At 35.4% G+C, this 19,472-nt stretch overlaps 5 protein-coding genes across 6 annotated transcripts; 2 read left to right on the top strand and 3 right to left on the bottom strand.

The window, feature by feature from the left end:
• Nucleotides 1-2,852: 2,852 nt before the first annotated feature.
• Nucleotides 2,853-4,683, top strand: LOC119980420 (eukaryotic translation initiation factor 5A-2-like). Its single transcript, XM_038823110.1, has 5 exons — nt 2,853-3,079; nt 3,501-3,623; nt 3,745-3,801; nt 3,882-3,956; nt 4,381-4,683. Exons 1-5 carry the CDS (start codon nt 2,957-2,959, stop codon nt 4,480-4,482), a joined length of 480 nt encoding a protein of 159 aa, XP_038679038.1. The 5' UTR covers nt 2,853-2,956; the 3' UTR covers nt 4,483-4,683.
• Nucleotides 4,684-4,920: 237 nt separating this feature from the next.
• Nucleotides 4,921-5,907, bottom strand: LOC119980695. The gene has a single exon (XM_038823489.1). It carries the CDS (start codon nt 5,905-5,907, stop codon nt 4,921-4,923), a length of 987 nt encoding a protein of 328 aa, XP_038679417.1.
• Nucleotides 5,908-8,747: 2,840 nt separating this feature from the next.
• On the top strand, nt 8,748-10,948 carry LOC119980799. Its single transcript, XM_038823592.1, has 3 exons — nt 8,748-8,872; nt 9,558-10,550; nt 10,614-10,948. The coding sequence occupies exons 2-3, from the start codon at nt 9,625-9,627 to the stop codon at nt 10,834-10,836; spliced, it is 1,149 nt and encodes a 382-aa protein (XP_038679520.1). The 5' UTR covers nt 8,748-8,872; nt 9,558-9,624; the 3' UTR covers nt 10,837-10,948.
• A 124-nt stretch (nt 10,949-11,072) lies between these two features.
• Nucleotides 11,073-12,691, bottom strand: LOC119980801. Of its 2 annotated transcripts, XM_038823594.1 has the most exons (3): nt 12,206-12,691; nt 11,678-12,077; nt 11,073-11,592 (listed from the first exon to the last, which is right to left on the bottom strand). In XM_038823594.1, exons 2-3 carry the CDS (start codon nt 11,843-11,845, stop codon nt 11,215-11,217), a joined length of 546 nt encoding a protein of 181 aa, XP_038679522.1. In that variant the 5' UTR covers nt 11,846-12,077; nt 12,206-12,691; the 3' UTR covers nt 11,073-11,214. The 2 variants fall into 2 exon arrangements, with proteins under 2 accessions (XP_038679522.1, XP_038679521.1); XM_038823593.1 differs by lacking the exon at nt 12,206-12,691 and having other exon boundaries at nt 11,678-12,171.
• Nucleotides 12,692-12,806: 115 nt separating this feature from the next.
• Nucleotides 12,807-17,833, bottom strand: LOC119980216 (glycerophosphodiester phosphodiesterase GDPD6-like). Its single transcript, XM_038822830.1, has 8 exons — nt 17,643-17,833; nt 16,589-16,770; nt 15,916-16,099; nt 15,645-15,719; nt 14,484-14,593; nt 13,781-13,999; nt 13,319-13,474; nt 12,807-13,179 (listed from the first exon to the last, which is right to left on the bottom strand). Exons 1-8 carry the CDS (start codon nt 17,662-17,664, stop codon nt 12,937-12,939), a joined length of 1,191 nt encoding a protein of 396 aa, XP_038678758.1. The 5' UTR covers nt 17,665-17,833; the 3' UTR covers nt 12,807-12,936.
• Between the last annotated feature and the right edge of the window lie 1,639 nt (nt 17,834-19,472).

Here is a 19,472-nt window from a genome sequence, read left to right as displayed (position 1 = left end):
TGAGAAAGATCAAAAGGCCAAGAAAATGACATGTGTCGGTCATCGATTGGGTGAATTTTAATATGGCAAACACAAAGGGTAAGATGTTCCCATCACTCGTGCGGCAATTATACTAAAGTTTATGGTCAAAAAATGGGAAGACCCTGTCAACCACTGATTTTTATGGGTGAGTTTTGGTGTCTTTGTCACTACAATTTGGTTTTAAATTAATCCAATTGAAAATTGATTTCCATCTACATCATCAACTTCAAAAAAAGAAAAAATTACATAAAGACCCACAAGAGAAATTACACCCAATGACCACCCACCCTAAGAAAAATCCCATATCTAACCCTTAGTGGTGGGGATGGCAAAAAATTAGTTTCGAATTGGACAATAACACGTGTTTATGAAATACTTATGTGTCCGGACCCTAATTCGGATTGGATTTCGAACGTTCTTAGTTGACCTAACTCATATTGGTTTAAATTCGGACAAGTAAATCGAATAATAACCTAATCTAGTTAGGGTTCGGAAATAGTTTTAATCCGAACAAAAAATTTGTGTTTGGGCCCTGGTTTCGGACATATAATTTATGTCCAAAATTGATTTAATCCGGGTCAGAAAACTTCGATCATCCAAACTATACAGAGTTTTGCCACTCCTACCTAATGGGATTAGACCCCATGGCCATGACCGATAAATTCTTGAGCGGGCTAGTATGCCAAGAAGGCTATATCCCTTAGTCCCAAAGAGTGATGGATAATATCAATTATCATAATACGCATCTCTATGTCAACTCCTTATTTCCTCTCCTTTGCTTAATTAGGAATTAGGATCTTACCCGATGGCGGAGCCACTAAGGGGCAAGGGGGGTGGGGGCCACCGCCCCCCTAAAATTTTGGATTTTTATAGTATATACATATATATATACACACACATATTCATATATAATATTGTTTCGACATATATATATATATAATATTTGTAATATGATATAAACAATACATGTATTTGCTTACATATATAAAATATATAATATTTATAATGTGATATAAACTATAAAATTTTCTAAATATATATATTTCTCCTCACTAGCCCCTTAAATTTTTAGAAAAATTCTTTATACATTATATATATAATTGTGTATATTACCAAATACTTATTCTAATAACTATATAATATGTATGGTTAATTGTTACACATTCATATAATACAATAAATATTGATTGATAAACACTTATATAAGAGATCAATGAGAAATTAGTAAATTTTTTAGTAAATAGTCATAAAAATATTTCGGGGGCTGTAACCCCAACCAACTTTTTACCCCCCTCAAAAAAATTCCTGACTCCGCCCCTAATCTTACCCACCAAACAGAGAGGAAAATAATTAAAGAGGATAAGACATATATCTCCCTGAGAAGCCATAGCAACTTTGAGAAGCCCACTCTTTTGGAAAAAAATATTCATAGTGTTTTGTTGACCAATGAAACCTTAGTCCTTAGATGAGATGCAAAAAAAAAAATGACTCATGTCTGACATTTTGTTTAGGAGCAACAATGACAATAAGATGTGCATAATTTATGCAAAACAAACAATTTTGTTAAAGCAAGTGAAGCAACATAATCTATGGTTGATTTGCTATTCAGCCTCACAAGATATACAGGACATATATGCAGGAAAAACAGAAAGTAACCAAGAAAATGATTAGTACCGTTAGAGTATTAGGTCCACTAGTAAAATAAAAATCCGGAGAGTTTTAGCTTTTAGGAGAATCGGTGTTTCAAATGGTATCAGATCTTTTATAAATGTTGCACTCGTTGGGCCTCCCAAACTAGAAAAAGTCTAGTCCGCAAGTGAGGAGAGTATTTAGAGTAATATATATATTGGCCCACTAATAAAATCAATTATAAAAGGATTCATCCCTCTTACGAGTTGGAGTTTTTAGGAGGGGTTAATATCATTTTTGCACAGCGAAAAATAGTCAGTGTTTTAATTTGTACATAGTTATTTAAAATGTTTTAATTTAGTCACCCAATGATAAAATTGTTTCAAGGACAGATTCTCTCACTTTGGGGTAGTCAAATTGCATATGTTGCAATCAATATTTGGGCAGTCAACGTGCCATATGAGCAGTTTGACTGTCCCAAAGTGAGAAAATCTACCCGAGAGACTAAATTGAAACAATTTTATCATTGGGTGACCAAATTGAAACATTTTAAATAACGGTGTGTAAATTGAAACACTGATTATCTTTCGATGTGCAAAAGTGGTATTAACCCCTTTTAGGAGAATCCGTGTTTCACAAGTAACCTATTAATAGGCATGTATGTGTTTCATATAAAGGGAAGCCGGGGGTCTGCAGTAAATTTGTTATTTTTAGTGTTTAATAATTTTTTATAAATTTCAAAAAAATCATGATTGTGTTTTGATCGAAATTACGAGTTCAATGGTATATTTTTTGTTTTAAACAAAAATCGAATTCATGTTAAAAAGAAACATTGAATGTTTTAAGTTTATATTCAACGGTCCAAAATTTTCATTTCATTTTCGTGTTTAATTTGATTTTTGTTTGAAACAAAAAATATACCGTTAAACTCATAATACCGATCAAAATACAATCATAATTTTTTTAAAATTTATAAAAAATCATAACATTGTATAATGTATTTACAGCGGGCCCAAATAAAGTTCATTAGCAGAATTTCAAGTTTTGATCTCAGAAGAGCTAAGAGACTCAAAGTTTTTTCTGCTTATAAGTAAAAGGTAAGAATAAAAAGGCTCAAACTTACTCTTGTTTTGTTAAGCCCAGGCCCAAGGTTGGGGACGACGTCGTTTATAAATAAACCCTAGAGGGGCAGGAGAGGAAAGCTCGACGTTTAGCTTTAAGAAGGTCACAGCATTTTTTTGGTATATTCTTCCCGGCGCCTCCCTCTTTCAGTCGTAGGCCAAGGTTTTGAGTGAGTGACGAAGACATGTCCGACGAGGAGCATCAGTTCGAGTCGAAGGCAGATGCTGGAGCCTCCAAGACTTACCCCCAGCAGGCAGGCGCCATCCGCAAGAACGGCTACATAGTCATCAAAGGCCGCCCTTGCAAGGTCCACAGCCATATGCTTGTTTTCTTCATCGATAGTATTTCCTGATCTCAATCTAACTTTTTTTTGGTTTTGTGAGTTCTTTTGTTTTTTTGGAAATTCCAGCCGATTAGGGTTTTATCGTTTTTGAGATCTGCTTGTTCTTGGCTTGGCGAGAAATTTGTTGATTTAGGGTTTGTTTTCTCAAAAAAAAAAAAAAAATTCACTCTGCCTGAAATTATTTATTTATTTCTGTTGTTTTGGATGAATCTGAGAAAATTATTGTTTGGGGATTTATATATTATGGTGAGTGATCATTGAGACCCATCTCCTATCTAGCTGAGTGTAAGTATGTGTATGTAGAACTGAGTTTGCTAAACTGGCAACTAAATATCCAATGCACTAGTTTTCTTGGTTTTTAAGTTGAAGTTGATTTTTTTTACAGGTCGTTGAAGTTTCCACATCCAAGACTGGCAAGCATGGCCATGCCAAGTGCCACTTTGTTGCAATTGACATCTTCAATGGCAAAAAGCTAGAAGATATTGTGCCATCTTCTCACAATTGTGATGTATGACATTCCTTTCATTTAATTTGTTTAAAAAAGTATTCTTATGACTGGTAATTAATCCACATACATATTTCCTGATAAGATATTGAAGTGAGGTTTGTTTTCATCTGTGTTATTGCAGGTTCCCCATGTTAATCGCACTGATTATCAGCTGATTGATATTTCTGAGGATGGATTTGTGAGTTTTTATTTGATCTTTTGCTTGACAATACCATGCCTGTAAGTTAATGTTCACTTATGGGAACTTTGATGTTTCAGGTTAGTTTGCTCACTGAAAATGGGAACACTAAGGATGATCTTAGGCTGCCAACTGATGACACTCTTCTGACTCAGGTTAACAGCTATCTTTCGAGTAAAAAGACCTCAATTTCATTTCCTAATATACAATTGAGTTTTGCATCTTTGGTAAAATGTTTTGTTCCCCCTCCAAATGCTGTGTCAATATGCTATTATGGCCCTTTGAGGTCATGTTGGGTGGTCTGTCTGCCTGTGTTAGTCGTTTTTGAATTGTTTTGCCATATTTGTTCGTATTTATGTTTCTTTGGCTGCTTCTCTTTTTTTGTGCACATCTGTTTTCTTAAATTTGTTAATCTACCTTACTTTGGTGGGATCTATACCTTGCGCTGTACATATTTGTTTGCTTGATGTAAAAGTAAAATAGTTGTTGTTGCTTTGTTAATGGGAAGGAAGGGTGGTGTTACCATCATTTCAAATTATTCTGATTTATATTTATCTTACCGATATCTTGGGTTTGCAGATTAAGGATGGCTTTGGTGATGGGAAGGATCTGGTTGTGACTGTTATGTCTGCAATGGGGGAGGAGCAGATCTGTGCCCTCAAGGACATTGGTCCAAAATAGTTTTCTACCCTGCTTGGAATCCCTATAATATCAGTGGAGAGGAATTTGTAATAGCTTTTAATAGTTTGTCTGTCACAAGGCTGGAGGAAAACATTTTCAGATTGATTTATGTTCATTCCGGAAAGGCTCTGTTACGGTGTTCTTGTGTAATGGTTCTTTGTGTTGGGAACCAACTCTTTTATAGGTTTATTTATCTATCTCGTTCGAATTTGAATTTGGCGCTGATATTGGAAAGCAGTGTATGTGATCACTGATCACTTGGGCTTGTAGAGTGAGAGATCTCCCGTGGAATTGCCAGTGTGGAAATACTATCTTGTTATGTGGTGATTAAGACAAATTAGGACTGAATCAAAGTTTTCAGTATATTTCTCAAGTGTTCAGTACATTGAAAACAACCGAGTCGAGACGAGTCTCAATCGAATTTTGTTTTGTGGGATTCTAACAACGTGGCTTTGCAATCCTACTAGTCGGTTTTCTTTCTAAATGATATGCCACTAGTCCTACATCACTCTCCTGCTCTATAAAACCAATCCTGTAAGAGTTCATAGCTTCTTGTTCCACCATCCTCATACAGCTCTTGAGGAACATATAATTGACAACAGTATCAAGAACCACAAAAATTGAGTACAAGTAAGCAATCAACATCCCCTCCACAGCCATAGCAGCAGGAGTGGAAGCATGTCCATAACTTCTATCACCTCCTCTCACTATCCTATATTGAAACAATGCCTCAATCCCTGCAAGAACCATACTCACAGGAAGTGCAAGAGAAAGTGCAGTTGTTGTTCTCCCTCTCATCAAAACCAAAGCTTTAAGAATTGCAATCCATCCACCACAACCTTCAATGACAGACAAAACCAATGCCAATTTAAAAACTACCACCGTGTTCGCAAGAATCACCGAATAGATTACAGCACCAGTAGCAGACAATATGAACACCCAGTTGGGAGAAGAAACCAAAGTTTCTTGAACAAGATTGAACCCCAAGAAGAAAACAGACAACGAGGTTGCATTCGCGGAGATGACTATGAACAAATTGCATAAATGAGTAACAAACAGAGGTTTGTAGAGAAGCAAAGTGGGTTTATTTTGATGGAGAGTTTGAATTACATATGCTTTAGAGATAAGAAAGAAAGTGAGACTAAATGGAAGAGTAAAGATTGAAGAAGAGATTGTTTGAGAAAGCTTGTGAATAAGAATTGTGAAGGGTTGAGAAGATCCAGGCACCCCTGCAGCCTCAAACAGAGCTCTTAACCTATTATGGATTGAAGAAGAAGAAGAAGATGAAGGAACAACAAAGGATTGTGAGAGCAGAACTGAGACAGAAAAAGGGAAAGCGATCAGAGCAGCAATTGTGGTGAAGTTTTGATAGTTTTGAAGGAAATTGTAGATAGATCTTCTCATGATCTTTCTTGTCCCTTCCATGGCTTCTTCAAAAGCATGAAATTGGGTTTCAAGAAACGTTTGCTTATGAAGATGAACAATGAAGAGAATTTGAAAGAAAGCCAACAACTAAAAGAGACTTAACAAACTCTTCATTGCTTGTTATCTCCGTAGAATTAGTTAGTTGGCTTAACTTAACCTTTTGTCTCTCTTCATCTAAAGTATATTTTGTGTGATTCAAGTGTATGATTTATTTTGGAAGAGGGGGGTTGCTTCAATTACACAATCTTTATTCTTTACTCTTTACTCATTTTCAAGTTACGGAAAATATTTGGTCCCCCAAATTTCTTCTCACATTTTAAACCTCATTCAGTTGGTATGCTGTATGTTTAGGGAACCCTACATCTGTGCTCATAATCAATTGGTATTCCATGCGCCACATGGATTGGAGATTCAAATGAATAAATAAATTGAAGGGCTAACGTGGATTGTTGTTTAAAGTAGAGGGACTCATTTGACACGAAAAAAAACTTGAGGGCTGAATTAACCCCCTTTTTGGTAAGTTTAAGGATTTTTGTGGTACTTATCCCTTGTATTTATCTTGTACATTGTAGAGTTTACAATTTGAATTAAATGGTTTGGGAGGTGTGTCACATCTGATGAGGATCAAGCTAGGAGACTGAAAAATGCCTATAATCGAGCAAGAAGACTCAAATTAAAGGAGGCTCGTGCAGATATTCATGGAAAGGAAGGGCCTAGTTCCATGCAATGGATTGGCAACGTTACTGACATTAATGACGAGCATAATTGTGGGGAGACAATTCAGAAATTAAGAGCTAATGAGGGGATCCTTGAAGTCAATGATTGAGTGCTTAAGTTTAGTATTTAATTCACTTATGTCTAGCAATAAATCACGGCCATTATCATGGTTGGTGTTAGTCTATTATTTCATCTTTATTATTGTTATTGATTTGTAGGCACCAATTAAGGAGAATGACTTATTATAAGAGTCATGTCTGTAAGTGAGTCGGATCATTATGAAATCAATACACAAAAACTGAGAATTACTCTCAACCCGGATTCTCTAACCTTACCTGTGTTTGGAAGGAAATCCAACCCAAAGTTCAGGGTTTCATCACTGGTGCTATAATGAATACCCACACCGGCCCAGAAGGCCCAATGTAGAACTACAACCCCGAAAACCAGCTTACCAGGTGAGGGTGCCTTGGATCCTTATAAACTAGAGTTGGTAGCCCTATTTTTTCGATGTGGGATACTCATCAAACCACCCCCCTTGGACAGCGGACGTCCACGGCGGCTACGCTTGCCTGGCGGCTCCACTCGCCCTTCAGACGGCGGCCCAGAAGGCCCAAGGTAGAACTACAACCCAGGAAACCGACTTACCAGGTGAGGGTGCCTTGGATCCTTATAAAGGAGAGTTGGTAGCCATATTTTTTCGATGTGGGATACTCATCAAACCACCCCCCTTAGACGGCCGACGTCCACGACGGCTACGCTCACCTGGCGGCTCCACTCGCCCTTCAGAGTGCAGCCCTTTCCCGGACGACAACCCTCTCTCTCAGTGAAAGCACCAATAATGAATACCCACATCGGCCCAGAAGGCCCGAGGTAGAACTACAACCCAGAAAACCGGCTTACCAGGTGAGGGTGCCTTGGATCCTTATAAACTAAAGCTGGTAACCCTATTTTTTCAATGTGGGATATTCATCAACATCACACCACATTTTTGTTTTTCTATTTTTAAATTTCGTCTCACTTTTTCCTTAGCATTAGATGTAAATTGTAGATTGTAGGGAATTCCGGAGCCTCCGAACTTGGTTGGTGGAGCCGAGGTGATTTGCTTATAGTAGCAATAGTTGACAAAAAATTAATAAATTCCATAATTAGACATGTTTCACATGGGCACTATATGAAGTCTTAGCTTCCAAGAGAAATTCAATAATAACTACAAAAGGCAAAAAGGAAATGCTTAACAAACAAATAAGCTAATAAATTAAATTATAATCCAAACTATTATTGCGAGCAAATGGAGACATGGAGATGTGGATCCCTTGGACTTAGTGGCCTGGGCTGAACTCAAATTGGGCTTAAAATTATGAGCCTGGTGTTTGGGCCAAGCTGAGCTGGGTCTGGTCTCCTGGGCCTACCTCTTTGTCTAGGCCTAACTTAAGATTTAAGAATATCAACACAAGTATACTTTTAAAATAAAAAAATTACAAAAAGTATAGTTTTAACATCTAGCTTAAAAAAATCACGTTAGCCTAATATAATTGTCCAAAGTGTAGTATATCAATTAATGGTAGTGGGAGTTTTTAAAGTGACTTTTAGATGAATTTTTGTATGTTATGTTTTTGAAGCGTTAGATATATTTATGTTCAAAAATTGATCGTCCGACAATTTTAATTCAAAATAAACAAACTACAAAGATGTTCTGATTTTCTGAATTACAAAGACGTTCTGATTCTAGATAAACGAACTACAAAAAGGGATCTTTTTTCTTATCTACCATCCGTACAACAATTATATTCCAATCTAACATCTGTTTCACAATATTTCTCAATCTATCACTCCAAGCCTATATGACACTGACACTGACACAGACACAGACACAACTATTTTTTAAAATTTTTTAAATCTAAATATAAACAATCGAGACAGACTTCAATTTTTTCAAAGAAAAAAATAAATATATGTCAGCCTTTATATGAAGTTGGTGTACTCTTTTCAAATAGTTGTCATTAATGACATAACATACCAAGGTTCAATTCATTATTTATTAGGGAAAAAAAATAATTTAATGACAATTTAGTTAACAGAGCAAAAAGTGCCTAAAGCCATGCAATGCCTTATAATCCTTCACACACACACACACCAACCGATCTCGCTGCCTTCTGGGTTTTCGATCTTCCGTTTTTCCTCATCCACTTCGCAAATGGGGGCAAAAGTTTTCAATCTTTTGGGTTTGCTGTTGCATTTTATTTTCCAGGTAAGTTGTTTTCTTCATTTCAATCTAATGCTTGTTAAAATTCGCTCTCTTGTCCATTTTTGTAGTTTCTTGAAAAAGCATCCAAAGCTCCTGGAATTCTTTAGCATTCAATTGGTGGGTGTATCAGATTTTGTTCAAATTTAAAGGGATCGCTGATTAATTCTCTGCTGTTGATGTAAATATAGGCAAATGCTGCCATTTGTGATGGGAATCTATGTGAAATTGATTCATAGATGGGATTCTGAGATAAATTGAATGCCAGAAAATTAGAACCCTAAACTGATTAAAGAACTCTCATCAGACTCCGATGGAGTATTATTTAGAGTCCCAAGAATGCTACAGTCCTGAAGTTTCTTTATCTTTGATTTAGTTACATGAATGATAGCTGCTATTACTAGTAAAGTTTTTTCATTGCAAATTTGGTGTTATAGATTGAAATTACAGAAGTAGAATCTCTGTTGTACAACGATAAGGCCGCGTACATCTGTCTTTTCCGGACCTAGTCACTGGTATAGGAACCTTACAGTACTTGAGCCCTTTTGATCATATACATGGGTAAAGATTTCTTCTAGTCGATCCCATATCAATGTGTTGTAGACCAAAACTGGACTACTTTGCAGGACATAAGCATTACTTTTAGATTAAAAAAAATAAATTGAATTTGAATGTTTTTCTTGTTTTGCAGCCTCAATTCCTTAATATTAGATGATTTGGAAACTTTGGGGCTTGAATGAAACAACGTATCGTAAGCTATGGACACTCGTAGTGATTTGATCGCACTTCCTTCCACGACTCTTGGTGAAGGTGGTGATCATACAGCTCCAGGCAAAAGATTAAGCTCCTCTTCATCTGCATCGTGTTCGTCATCTGGAGACCCTTTCGAATTGGATGCAAATAAAGCTGATAAATCTGCCCCGAGAACAGCGGAGAGGTCAAACCATGGAAAACATAGTCAGTTAGCTTCAGATTTTAGTGAAGATGATATTCCAATCAGCTCAATGCCACCCTCAGATCATCCTGATCCTATGAACCCAAACAATGGCTCATCAACGCAATCCCTGCCAACGCAGATGCTGCAGCAAGTCAGTGATGATGTTGCTAATGCTACGCCTTCCGCATACAGGATCCCACCTTCTGTATTTGCTAGAACCAATACTAATGCTCCTATGGAGTGGAGTGTTACTTCCAATGAATCATTGTTCAGTCTTCACATGGGAAACATGAGTTTCACTCGAGACCAATTATTATGGATGGGTAAATCAGGAGAGCTAGGATTGGCGGGCGATCCTACCATTATGTACGGACAGATGATGGATTTCTCAAGCAATCAGCCTCCAACTCCAGTAACTGGAAAATCAACTGAATTAATTGATCTTTCAAGCAATCAGCCTCCAAGTACCAGCAAATCGACTGAACTGATCGATTGTTCAAGTGATCAACCTCCAATAAGAAAATCAACCGAGGTTGAGAGAAGGAATGCTGATCTTGAAGCACGTTTTGGCGTAACTGAAACAACAGCTGCTGCAACAATGATGGAGGTTATAAGAGAAAATGATGCTAATGCTCCTAGTAAGGAAAAGCCATCACAAGCCAAAGAACCGACAACTCGCTCTTCAAGCATTTCTCGTAACTCAGATTGCAGTGGTGGAGCTAGTGTTCGCTCTTTCGCATTTCCAATGTAAGCTATCTCGTTTGCAATGCTCACATCCATATTTTGTTACCATATTTTGTTTATCTGAAGAGTGACAGGCGATGCAAATAAAAGTGGTTCATTGAAAGTCAGAAGTGAAAAGCGAAAGCAACAGTCACAGTCTCCTAAAGTATCCTCAGAGCCAAATCAAGAGTTACAACCACAAACCCCAAAGCCTGAGGACGCTAATAAATCTCCAAAACCAAAACCGAGCGGGAATGCTTCTCAGCGTAAATGGTTATCTTGCTTTTCTTGTTGCCAATTCTGTTCTTGAGGGACAAAACTGCATTGCCTTCCTTCATAATTAAACAAGCTCTCCATCTTTTCTTGAAATGCTAAGATCAGATCATCCATATATGTTAGTCCTATATATGGTCGTAACTGTAGTAATCAAGGTAGTGAAAACGTAAGATCGGATCGGAATCGGAGAAGGGGTGTAAAATCGGAATCGTAAAATCGTAAGATTTTACATACAATGTAAAAATAAGCATATTTTGCAATCCTAAGACATGTAACAAGAATAACATAATGCAATAATAATTAGATAATGCCATACATGTTCAAAGTTCTAACAATCAAACATACTAAAAATTAAACACATGCTACATAAATTCAATCTCATGTTCCAACAACAAACATACAAACTAATAAATTAACACAAATCATCAAGATCATCATCTTCACCACTCCCACCACCATCACTCCCATTATATTCATCTCCCTCTCCCTCCTCCATATTCACATTTTCTTCTATATCTTCATCCTCAATTGGGTTGCTATCAAGTTCAATTGTCATATCATGAATCCCATCATTTCCAACCGGTTCAACAATTTGAGCATTGACATCCTCATTAGGAGAAGGAACATCCACACCTCCCTCCGTGATCCATTCATTATCTGAACCAATATCTTCAAAGGTTGGCAACTCCATACTTCTAAATTTCTTATTCTTCAATTTGGAATTGTACATCACAAACACCAAGTCATTCATCTTCTTTTGGTGAAGACGATTCCTTTTCTTGGTATGAACCTAAAACCACACAATGAGTTAATTGAGAAGTATTGAAGTTCCTAACATTTAACAAACAAACTTAAAAAATAAACTCGAATCTTACCATCTCAAATGCACTCCAGTTACGCTCGCATCCAGAAGAGCTACAAGTTAAACTAAGCACTCGAATAGCAAATCTTTGAAGTTCGGGAACATCATCTCCATAAGTGTTCCACCAATCAGCAGGATGCTTTTTCTCTAATAAATCCCTAGCATCAATCCTAGAAAACATACATTGACCATGATGGAATATATCAAGCTGTGAGATTATTGTATTTCTTTCATTTCGTTCCTTCACCAACGTATCCAAGCTATCAAACAACCCATTTTTAACCTCCTTATCATTAGGATTGAAGCTTGGACGATAATGAATTCGGGGGTTTAGATAGTGGGCTGCAGCATGTAATGGCCTATGAAGTTGCTTAGTCCACCTCTCATCAATAATCTTCCAAATAGGCGTATAACTACAACCAAAAAATAAAATAATTAGTATTTGAAAAATTACAATGCATATGGTATGGAAAAATTACTAAATTTACTAACTTTCTTGCCACATTATTGAAATTAGCTTGAAAATCAAAGAACTGCATACCAGAATGGTCGAGGTGTAGAATAGTCACAGAGTCAAGAGAAACTTCAGTATCAGATCACTATTGCATCATCTCCAGGACCACTTGTCGGCGTCTTCTCAGTTCTCAGTCGATGAAGTATTCTAGGTTAGAAATTTCACGAACTGTAATAAGGAGTTGGCTTGGCTGTATAAGAACTTGGGCTAAGGTTGAATTGGGCCATAATAACATAAGAACTTGGGCTAAGGTTGAATTGGGCCAGAATAATATAAGAACTCAGAATAATAAAAATTGGCCCAAAAAATAAGGCCCAGTCTAACACATAGGCTTATAAGGACAGTTCTCAAGATCGTTAAAATCGTGTATAAAATCGCGATTTTAACGATTTTAACGAGTTTAAGCGCGATCTGCGTCGATCTTGATGTGGCAACGAGTTTACCACTATTCTACTCGAAATCTTAGGTAAGATCGTAAGATCGAGCGATTTTACGAGCATAAGCGCGATTTTGACTACCTTGGTAGTAATCCTTTCCCTCAGTTTTGATTAATTAGTCTCGGCTTCTCATTCTTGCATGTCTTTTCATAAACGTCAATGCTTTCTGTCTCATAAATTTAACAACCATATTTGAAAGATCTCACATGAGGAGATAACATTGTTCTTATTATTCTCAGTTGATTAAAAATCGAAATCTAAATAGTCTTGCAGAGTCCAACTAAAAAGGTAAATGAATGTACAAGGATGTTTTTGTTCTCATCATACCCTTCCATACGACGCAATTAGCCTTTCAATTTTGTGCAATAACCTAGAAGCTTTGTGATTATCATCCGGTGAGAGGGGAGCAGTCCATTCTTGAAAATTATGGAGGCTTCCTGTGAAGTCTGTGAAGAGTCCATCCACTCCTATCTTGTTAATCCAGTAATTATACTCCGCGTAAGGGTCTTCGCTGAAGTTGAAGTGCAGGAACTGGTTCTCATTCCGGAAGGTGTATGGATGCACCTATAACGAAATCATCACAAGGTCAGATCAAGACACTGGTTACAGAACAAATGCTGTCAAAAGTATTCAAGAATGCAGTATGAAAGTAAAGAGATGTCTAAATTAGGGTTGAATTGCTTTAAAATAGAGGAAAATATACCTGTAGGTCATGAGCATGTGCTCTGGCAACAAGATCACTAGGTGTTTGCAAATAATTATTGATGACAGGAACCACTGTGTCCTTCCAAGGTCCAATACCAACAACATATTCCTTAATGTAATCAAAGTAAGCATCTGAAGTGATTTCCCAGTATGACTGCAAAATCATCAATTTCTCATGTCAAATATTAGAATGCAAGAAGTTCATGAGATTCTGTCAGGCCTTGCACAAAACGCGCTGCAGTATTGGCACGTTTCCCAGTTATGAACAAATGACCCAGAAACGAAAATTGTGGCATATGTACACATGCATATGGCTCTAACTCTAGATCATAGGGCGGGTGTAAACTTCTTTAGTAAAACCGAAACGACAAAAATCTATCAGAAGACGGTCGGCCAGACATTCTATATCTGCACGGAATTATGAAGTCTAAAGGGAGAATGCAAGTGGGTAGGAGAAAACCTGATTAGTGTCCTGAGTTGGCACTGTAACATCATCGATCAAGAATATCTTTGGCAACTCTGTGAGCTTTGAGACGTACACAAGAGAAGTCGGAGCAAAAGACTGGATAAAAGCAGGTTGTTTCAACCAATCTTTTGACAAGTATGAACCTTTGTATCCATACTTCTTTAGTGTCTCCACAAACTTGTCCTCGAATTTCTTACCATCTTGCCATTTCACCTGGGATGGCATCAAAAACAGGAGAAAGTATGAGAGGTTTCTGAAGAATCTGTAAACAGACAACGATAAAAAAATTTATGAAGCTTGAGGAATTGCATTCGAAGTTGCTAAACAGCTTAGATTGTTAATGCCAAATTGTGAAAACTATGACTGCAGCTGATTCATTACTAATGGAATTCGAGTTCAGGGTTATTTAAAGCAGGGGACGGCTTAGAGGCTTCCATTAACAGATAACGACATCTTTTATTAGGTAACGGCACACCACATGACAAAAAAAAATGTCAGGCAGATATTAAGAAGATGACCAATATATTCTGAGCCAAACTGAAGTAATAGCATGTCAAAGGGTCGAGTCAAGCTAAGAATGAGATAGTATCATAAAATATAATAAAATGGTAGTAAAGATAATAAGGACAACTCTAACAAAATAATAGTAAAGACAATAAAAGCACATCCAAAATAAAATAGGAGGTATTTTACTCACATGCTGATTGATGAACACAGGGTTTTTGATCTCAGGATATATTCCAACAATTCTTGGTGCATCTAGTGCAATCGCTATGAACTCTTCAAAAGTAATGATGGGAAATTTTCCTAAAAAATGCACAACAATGGACTATAGTTAGTTCTCTTTCCCTGTTGTCCTGAAATGTAATGTGTTCTCTATAATCATCACAAAAGCAAGGGACCACACAACGAATAATAAACATGCAATGAGTACTATATTTCCTTAGAGCTTTTGTATACTTTATCAACTCAAAGATCACTGAATTTTGAGACTAGATGACACCTACCTCCATTTCCAGATCAATGATTCATTTTAAACAAATAAACAGAAAAAGGAAATATCTTAGTAGAATCAATTGTGCTGGTGGATCAAAAGCACCAGGACGAAAGGCTTATGCCTAGGCTATCAGAATTGACGTAAAGCAATAGGAAATCCCCACAAGGCCAAAGTAAAATTTTGCGTAAGGAAATAAATTACACATGAAAGAAAGACATTAATACACACTTAAGGATTCTGTACATGGCCAAAGGTTCACAACCAAAAGCTTTTGAACCTTAGAAATTTTGAATGTTTATTTTTGCTGACACTTGTAAAGCGGGTCATATATCATCAGGCAGCTTTAAACATGCATTTTAGAAAAATTGATCCAGCCCAGAAACACCAATATAAACAAGCTTCCCACAAAGTTTCGACTTTCGTTCAGCTTTTCAGAAGCATGGTCGTCTTAGCAGCCAGTCTTGAAACAAAAAATTATCCATACAGCACAATGCGTACATTATAGCAGATAATCAAAATACATGTGTAAAATGTAAATAAAAAGGAGCAATGCTTAAAGATAGCTGTCATAGAAAGCTGTACGCAAATAGATTCAGTTCCCTTGGTAGTTGTTGTTTGTCTGTTCCTTTTTTTGCCCTCAAATTCAGTACCATGCAAGATACTAGCGTAATACATAGACATCAGTGATCAGTTTCAATAGATTGAAGCAGCATCTCATCCAAATGATAAGTGCAAAATAAGTTTTGTATTTAAAAACCATAGAAAAATGGAGAAGAGCTTCAATAAATTGCCTGAACATATCACTGACAAATTATTGGAGTATAAGCGACTGAAATATGACTAACGTGGAGAACAACTAACCATTATACTGTTGATCCCGGAATTTGTACCTCTGTTTTACCCGCAATTTCTTCAGTTCCTTTAGCGTGAAATCAACTGCACATCATTTGGAAAAATCATTGGTCTATTCAGTTCAATGATGTTACGATAAATATACTTGAGCAGATAGATAAAAAAAAATGCAACTATAACTGTTGCTGGATGGCTATGCGGAAGGCTAATGATATTAATCAGCAGCCAAATATGATGATCTTCAGTACTTTAGAAGTTGAGAGCAGCATTGCTTCAATACCAGGGAAAAAACCAGTGACGTTGAACCCCTGAACTTCATAGGTCCTTTTGCGATTGGCAAATTCTTTGTGCTCTGCAATATCAGTTGTGTCATCAAGAGTAACATCATGGAAGCATATAAGAACACCATCTTTTGAGGACAGAATGTCTGTTTCTATGAAGTCTGCACCCTCTTCAATAGCTCTCTGCAAGTAGTGATATTTCAGGTACTTATGGTCAATGAGGAAGGGAACATATGTGTGAAGTGAAATAGACAGAAAATATGAAATAACTATCTACAAACAATTTTGGACATCTAGCAATTAAATTAAACTTCTCTTTAAAAAAAAAGGGAAATTTTGTTGTAAATATAATGATTAAAGCTAGAAATGCTAAAGAACTTTCAGATAAACACATCCTTTAGCTATTGATGTAACATATGACGCAAAATCCAGAAATAATGCCATATCGCAGTCCTCAAAGACATGGATAAACCTCACTAGAGCTGCTGGCATGTATATCTGACTTGTATGATGACGACTAATACATAGAGCATTCATTTGACAGCTTTGAACCAAATATTCTCTTCCCTTCCTTGAAACAAAATGACCAAGGTGGCAACTAACCCCAGAACTTGGATCTGAATATCATAGAGAGCATGTTATTATTTAAAAATTGTACGCTTCGATATATACCATGTATGCCGCAGCAGTTTCTTCAGGGAGCTCTCCATTTGAACCTCGATGAGCAAGATTATATGGACGAGAAGTCTGTAGTTGTTGTTTGCTACCCTCATCTAATTTACTAGGAAGTGGATATAAATGCCTCGCCTTGGTACCCACAATAAGTGTAAGACATAAAGCCAAAGGAAGAAAACCTGCCAAGATTTTATTACAAATGAATATCATCATCATCATCCGAACATTTATCCCAAAAGTTTTGGGTCGGCTACATGAGTTTATGAGAAAATCAATAGGAATCCAGAACGTGTATTAGTTTCCGCCATTCATTTCTATTTAGTATCATACTTCAACTCCTATCGAATCCATATCATTTCTTATAGTTATATTAAGTTAAGGACAAAAACTATCCATTTTTCCTACATAAATAATATATCACTCATAAGGAGGCCAGTGTAAACAATGCCGAAGTAACATGTCTCAATTGACATTGAACAGGTACAATGATTCTAACCATCAAATTAAAAGTTTAGCTTTAGAATGTCTGCTGGATATTATCATATTTGGCATTACCAAGTAACCGTAAGAATCCAAAAATGGAATCAGCAACAAAGGACAAAATGTTTTAATTGCATGAGCAAATATCATTTAAGAAAAAAAAATTTATCTCCACACTGAACAACAACAGGACCAGTGTTGCTTCCACACATAGCCTGAAGATTCAATGAAAATGCTTTTATTAGCAACAGAATCAAACACTGTGTCAATCCTTATGCCCCATATTATACTTTTATTTACCCAATTTATAAGCTATCACAATTTAGAAAAACCAGAACAATTGTGAAATAATGCTACAATCTGATACCATCAATACTCTCTAACAATCCACAATAGGTTTCTTTTTATTGTCTTCGTCAAATACTGATTAAAAGGACCAGCTTGGGGGGTAAGAGAAAATAGCACCCAAGAGGTTACTATGTCAAATCCAACATTGAAAGTCGGAGCTATGGAAAACCCAGAAAACAAAGAAAGAATAAATGCATCAAAAAGATGGGGTTTTGAAACTTACAGGTCAAACCCTTGTTGATCATCCCTGCTTTCCCTTCTCAACCAATGATTCAATGGTTCTTCTGGGAGCAGCTATTTAACATGGTATTGGGAGCCTGATACGATAAACTTTGCCCATATTAGGGGGAGAATATGCTTCGGAGATGTACCTTTCCAGTTTGCTGTTGACTCTTCATTCGTAGTTTGTTGATTTGTGAATTGTGAATTGTGATTGGTCCTTTAGCTGGGATTTCCAATCCGTTGACCTTAGCGACTGAATAAAATAATTGCATTAATCTATTTAACAATATCTTCACATCATGAGTTTTTGAACGCAAATTGCTCTCCTAACCCTCAGGCCGAAGGCACACCTATCTAAGTGTCACGCAACATCAGTAAATTCTCCGTTGCTTGAAAGGTCAGGAAAAAATTCTCCATTGTTTAAAATGTCATTTTTTTAATTTATTTTTATAGATTACCTAATTTTTTATGATATATTTGACCAGGAATGGAGTGATCATACTACAAATTTAATTCCATAAATATATATAATTTTGCCCTATTAATACTTTTGAAATACTAAAATAACATGATTTTTTTTTATCAATATGGCATAATGCGCTACGCCAGTGGAACATTTCAACAAAACTCTATAAATAAGATTACAAAATTTAATTTTAATTTTAATCAATTAAATATTTTATTTCTTTTTCTATTTTTTAATCATTTGCTTTCTTAAATTTTATATTTTTGATATTAAAAAATTATCCGAACCTTTTATTTTACTTAATTTGGGTTAAATTTCCAAAAATAGTATTTGTTAGATACATACAAAATTTCAAAGATTATTAATATTGATAATTAAAATTATTGTTTGATAAAAAAAATCTTATCATAAAGATAATACTAATTTTAACTTTTATCTATAATAAAATTTTAAAAAAATAAAAAACAGCCAAAATAAAAACCCTAATTAAATAGCAATATTGATATTTAATATTAAAGATAATTACAATTATTGTTTAATAAAAAAATCTTATCATAAAGATAATACTAATTCTAACATTTATCTATAATATTTTTTTTTAAAAGAAACAGCCGAAATAAAACCCTAATTAAATAGAAATACTGATACTTAATATTAATAATCACAATTATTGTTTAGTAAAATAACAAAATCTTATCATAAAGATAATACTTATTTTAAAGAAAAATAAAAAAAAAACCAAAATAAAACCCCCCTATTTAAATATCAATATTGATAATTACAATGAATATTTAGTGAAATAACCAATCTTATCATAAAGATATTACTAATTTTAACATTTATTCTCTTATAAAATGTTATGAGAAATAAAAAGTCAGTCAAAATAAAAAAAATCCTAATTAAATAGCAACGTTGATATTTAATATTGATAATTACAATGGCTATTTAGTAAAATAACTAATCTCATCAAAAAGATAATACTAATTTTAACATTTTTATCCCATGATAAGATTTTAAGAAAAACAAAAAAAAAAATCAGCCAAAATAAAACAAAATTAATTTTAAAATCAATCAGGAATCTGTTGCTGATGCTTTTATTTATGTATAAATGTGTATACAAAACGTATTTTCTTTTTATATAACAAAAACTACATATACACAGTTATATACAAATATATATGCTAATGTAAATAACTTCAAGGTAAGGTGTATGCTTAGCTTGGAATTCAATACCTAAATTAGTTTGTAGATTACTATAATTACTAACTATGCTTTGAATTTTGATCTGCATAATATAAAGCAAACTTGAAGGGATTAATTGCAATATTTCCTCTCTCAAAAAAAAAAAAATTTGCAATATTTCCA

The sequence above is a fragment of the Tripterygium wilfordii genome, chromosome 16 (assembly GCF_013401445.1).
Source record: "Tripterygium wilfordii isolate XIE 37 chromosome 16, ASM1340144v1, whole genome shotgun sequence".
Classification (NCBI taxonomy): Eukaryota; Viridiplantae; Streptophyta; class Magnoliopsida; order Celastrales; family Celastraceae; genus Tripterygium; species Tripterygium wilfordii.
The sequence above is the reverse complement of the archived record's forward strand: the minus strand, read 5'-3'. Positions and strand labels throughout refer to the sequence as shown.

Coding starts and splice junctions, on each gene's coding strand:
- LOC119980420 (XM_038823110.1), top strand. CDS start 2,957: ATGTCCGACGAGGAGCATCAGTTCGAGTCGAAGGCAGATGCTGGAGCC. Junction 3,080..3,500: donor TCAAAGGCCGCCCTTGCAAG/GTCCACAGCCAT, acceptor TTTTTTTTACAG/GTCGTTGAAGTTTCCACATC. Junction 3,802..3,881: donor ATATTTCTGAGGATGGATTT/GTGAGTTTTTAT, acceptor TTGATGTTTCAG/GTTAGTTTGCTCACTGAAAA.
- LOC119980695 (XM_038823489.1), bottom strand. CDS start 5,907: ATGGAAGGGACAAGAAAGATCATGAGAAGATCTATCTACAATTTCCTT.
- LOC119980799 (XM_038823592.1), top strand. CDS start 9,625: ATGGACACTCGTAGTGATTTGATCGCACTTCCTTCCACGACTCTTGGT. Junction 10,551..10,613: donor CGCTCTTTCGCATTTCCAAT/GTAAGCTATCTC, acceptor GTTTATCTGAAG/AGTGACAGGCGATGCAAATA.
- LOC119980801 (XM_038823594.1), bottom strand. CDS start 11,845: ATGTTTTCTAGGATTGATGCTAGGGATTTATTAGAGAAAAAGCATCCT. Junction 11,593..11,677: donor ACTGGAGTGCATTTGAGATG/GTAAGATTCGAG, acceptor GTGTGGTTTTAG/GTTCATACCAAGAAAAGGAA.
- LOC119980216 (XM_038822830.1), bottom strand. CDS start 17,664: ATGATCAACAAGGGTTTGACCT. Junction 14,594..15,644: donor CCGGGATCAACAGTATAATG/GTTAGTTGTTCT, acceptor TGCATTTTTTAG/GAAAATTTCCCATCATTACT. Junction 13,180..13,318: donor CACATGCTCATGACCTACAG/GTATATTTTCCT, acceptor ATTTCGTTATAG/GTGCATCCATACACCTTCCG.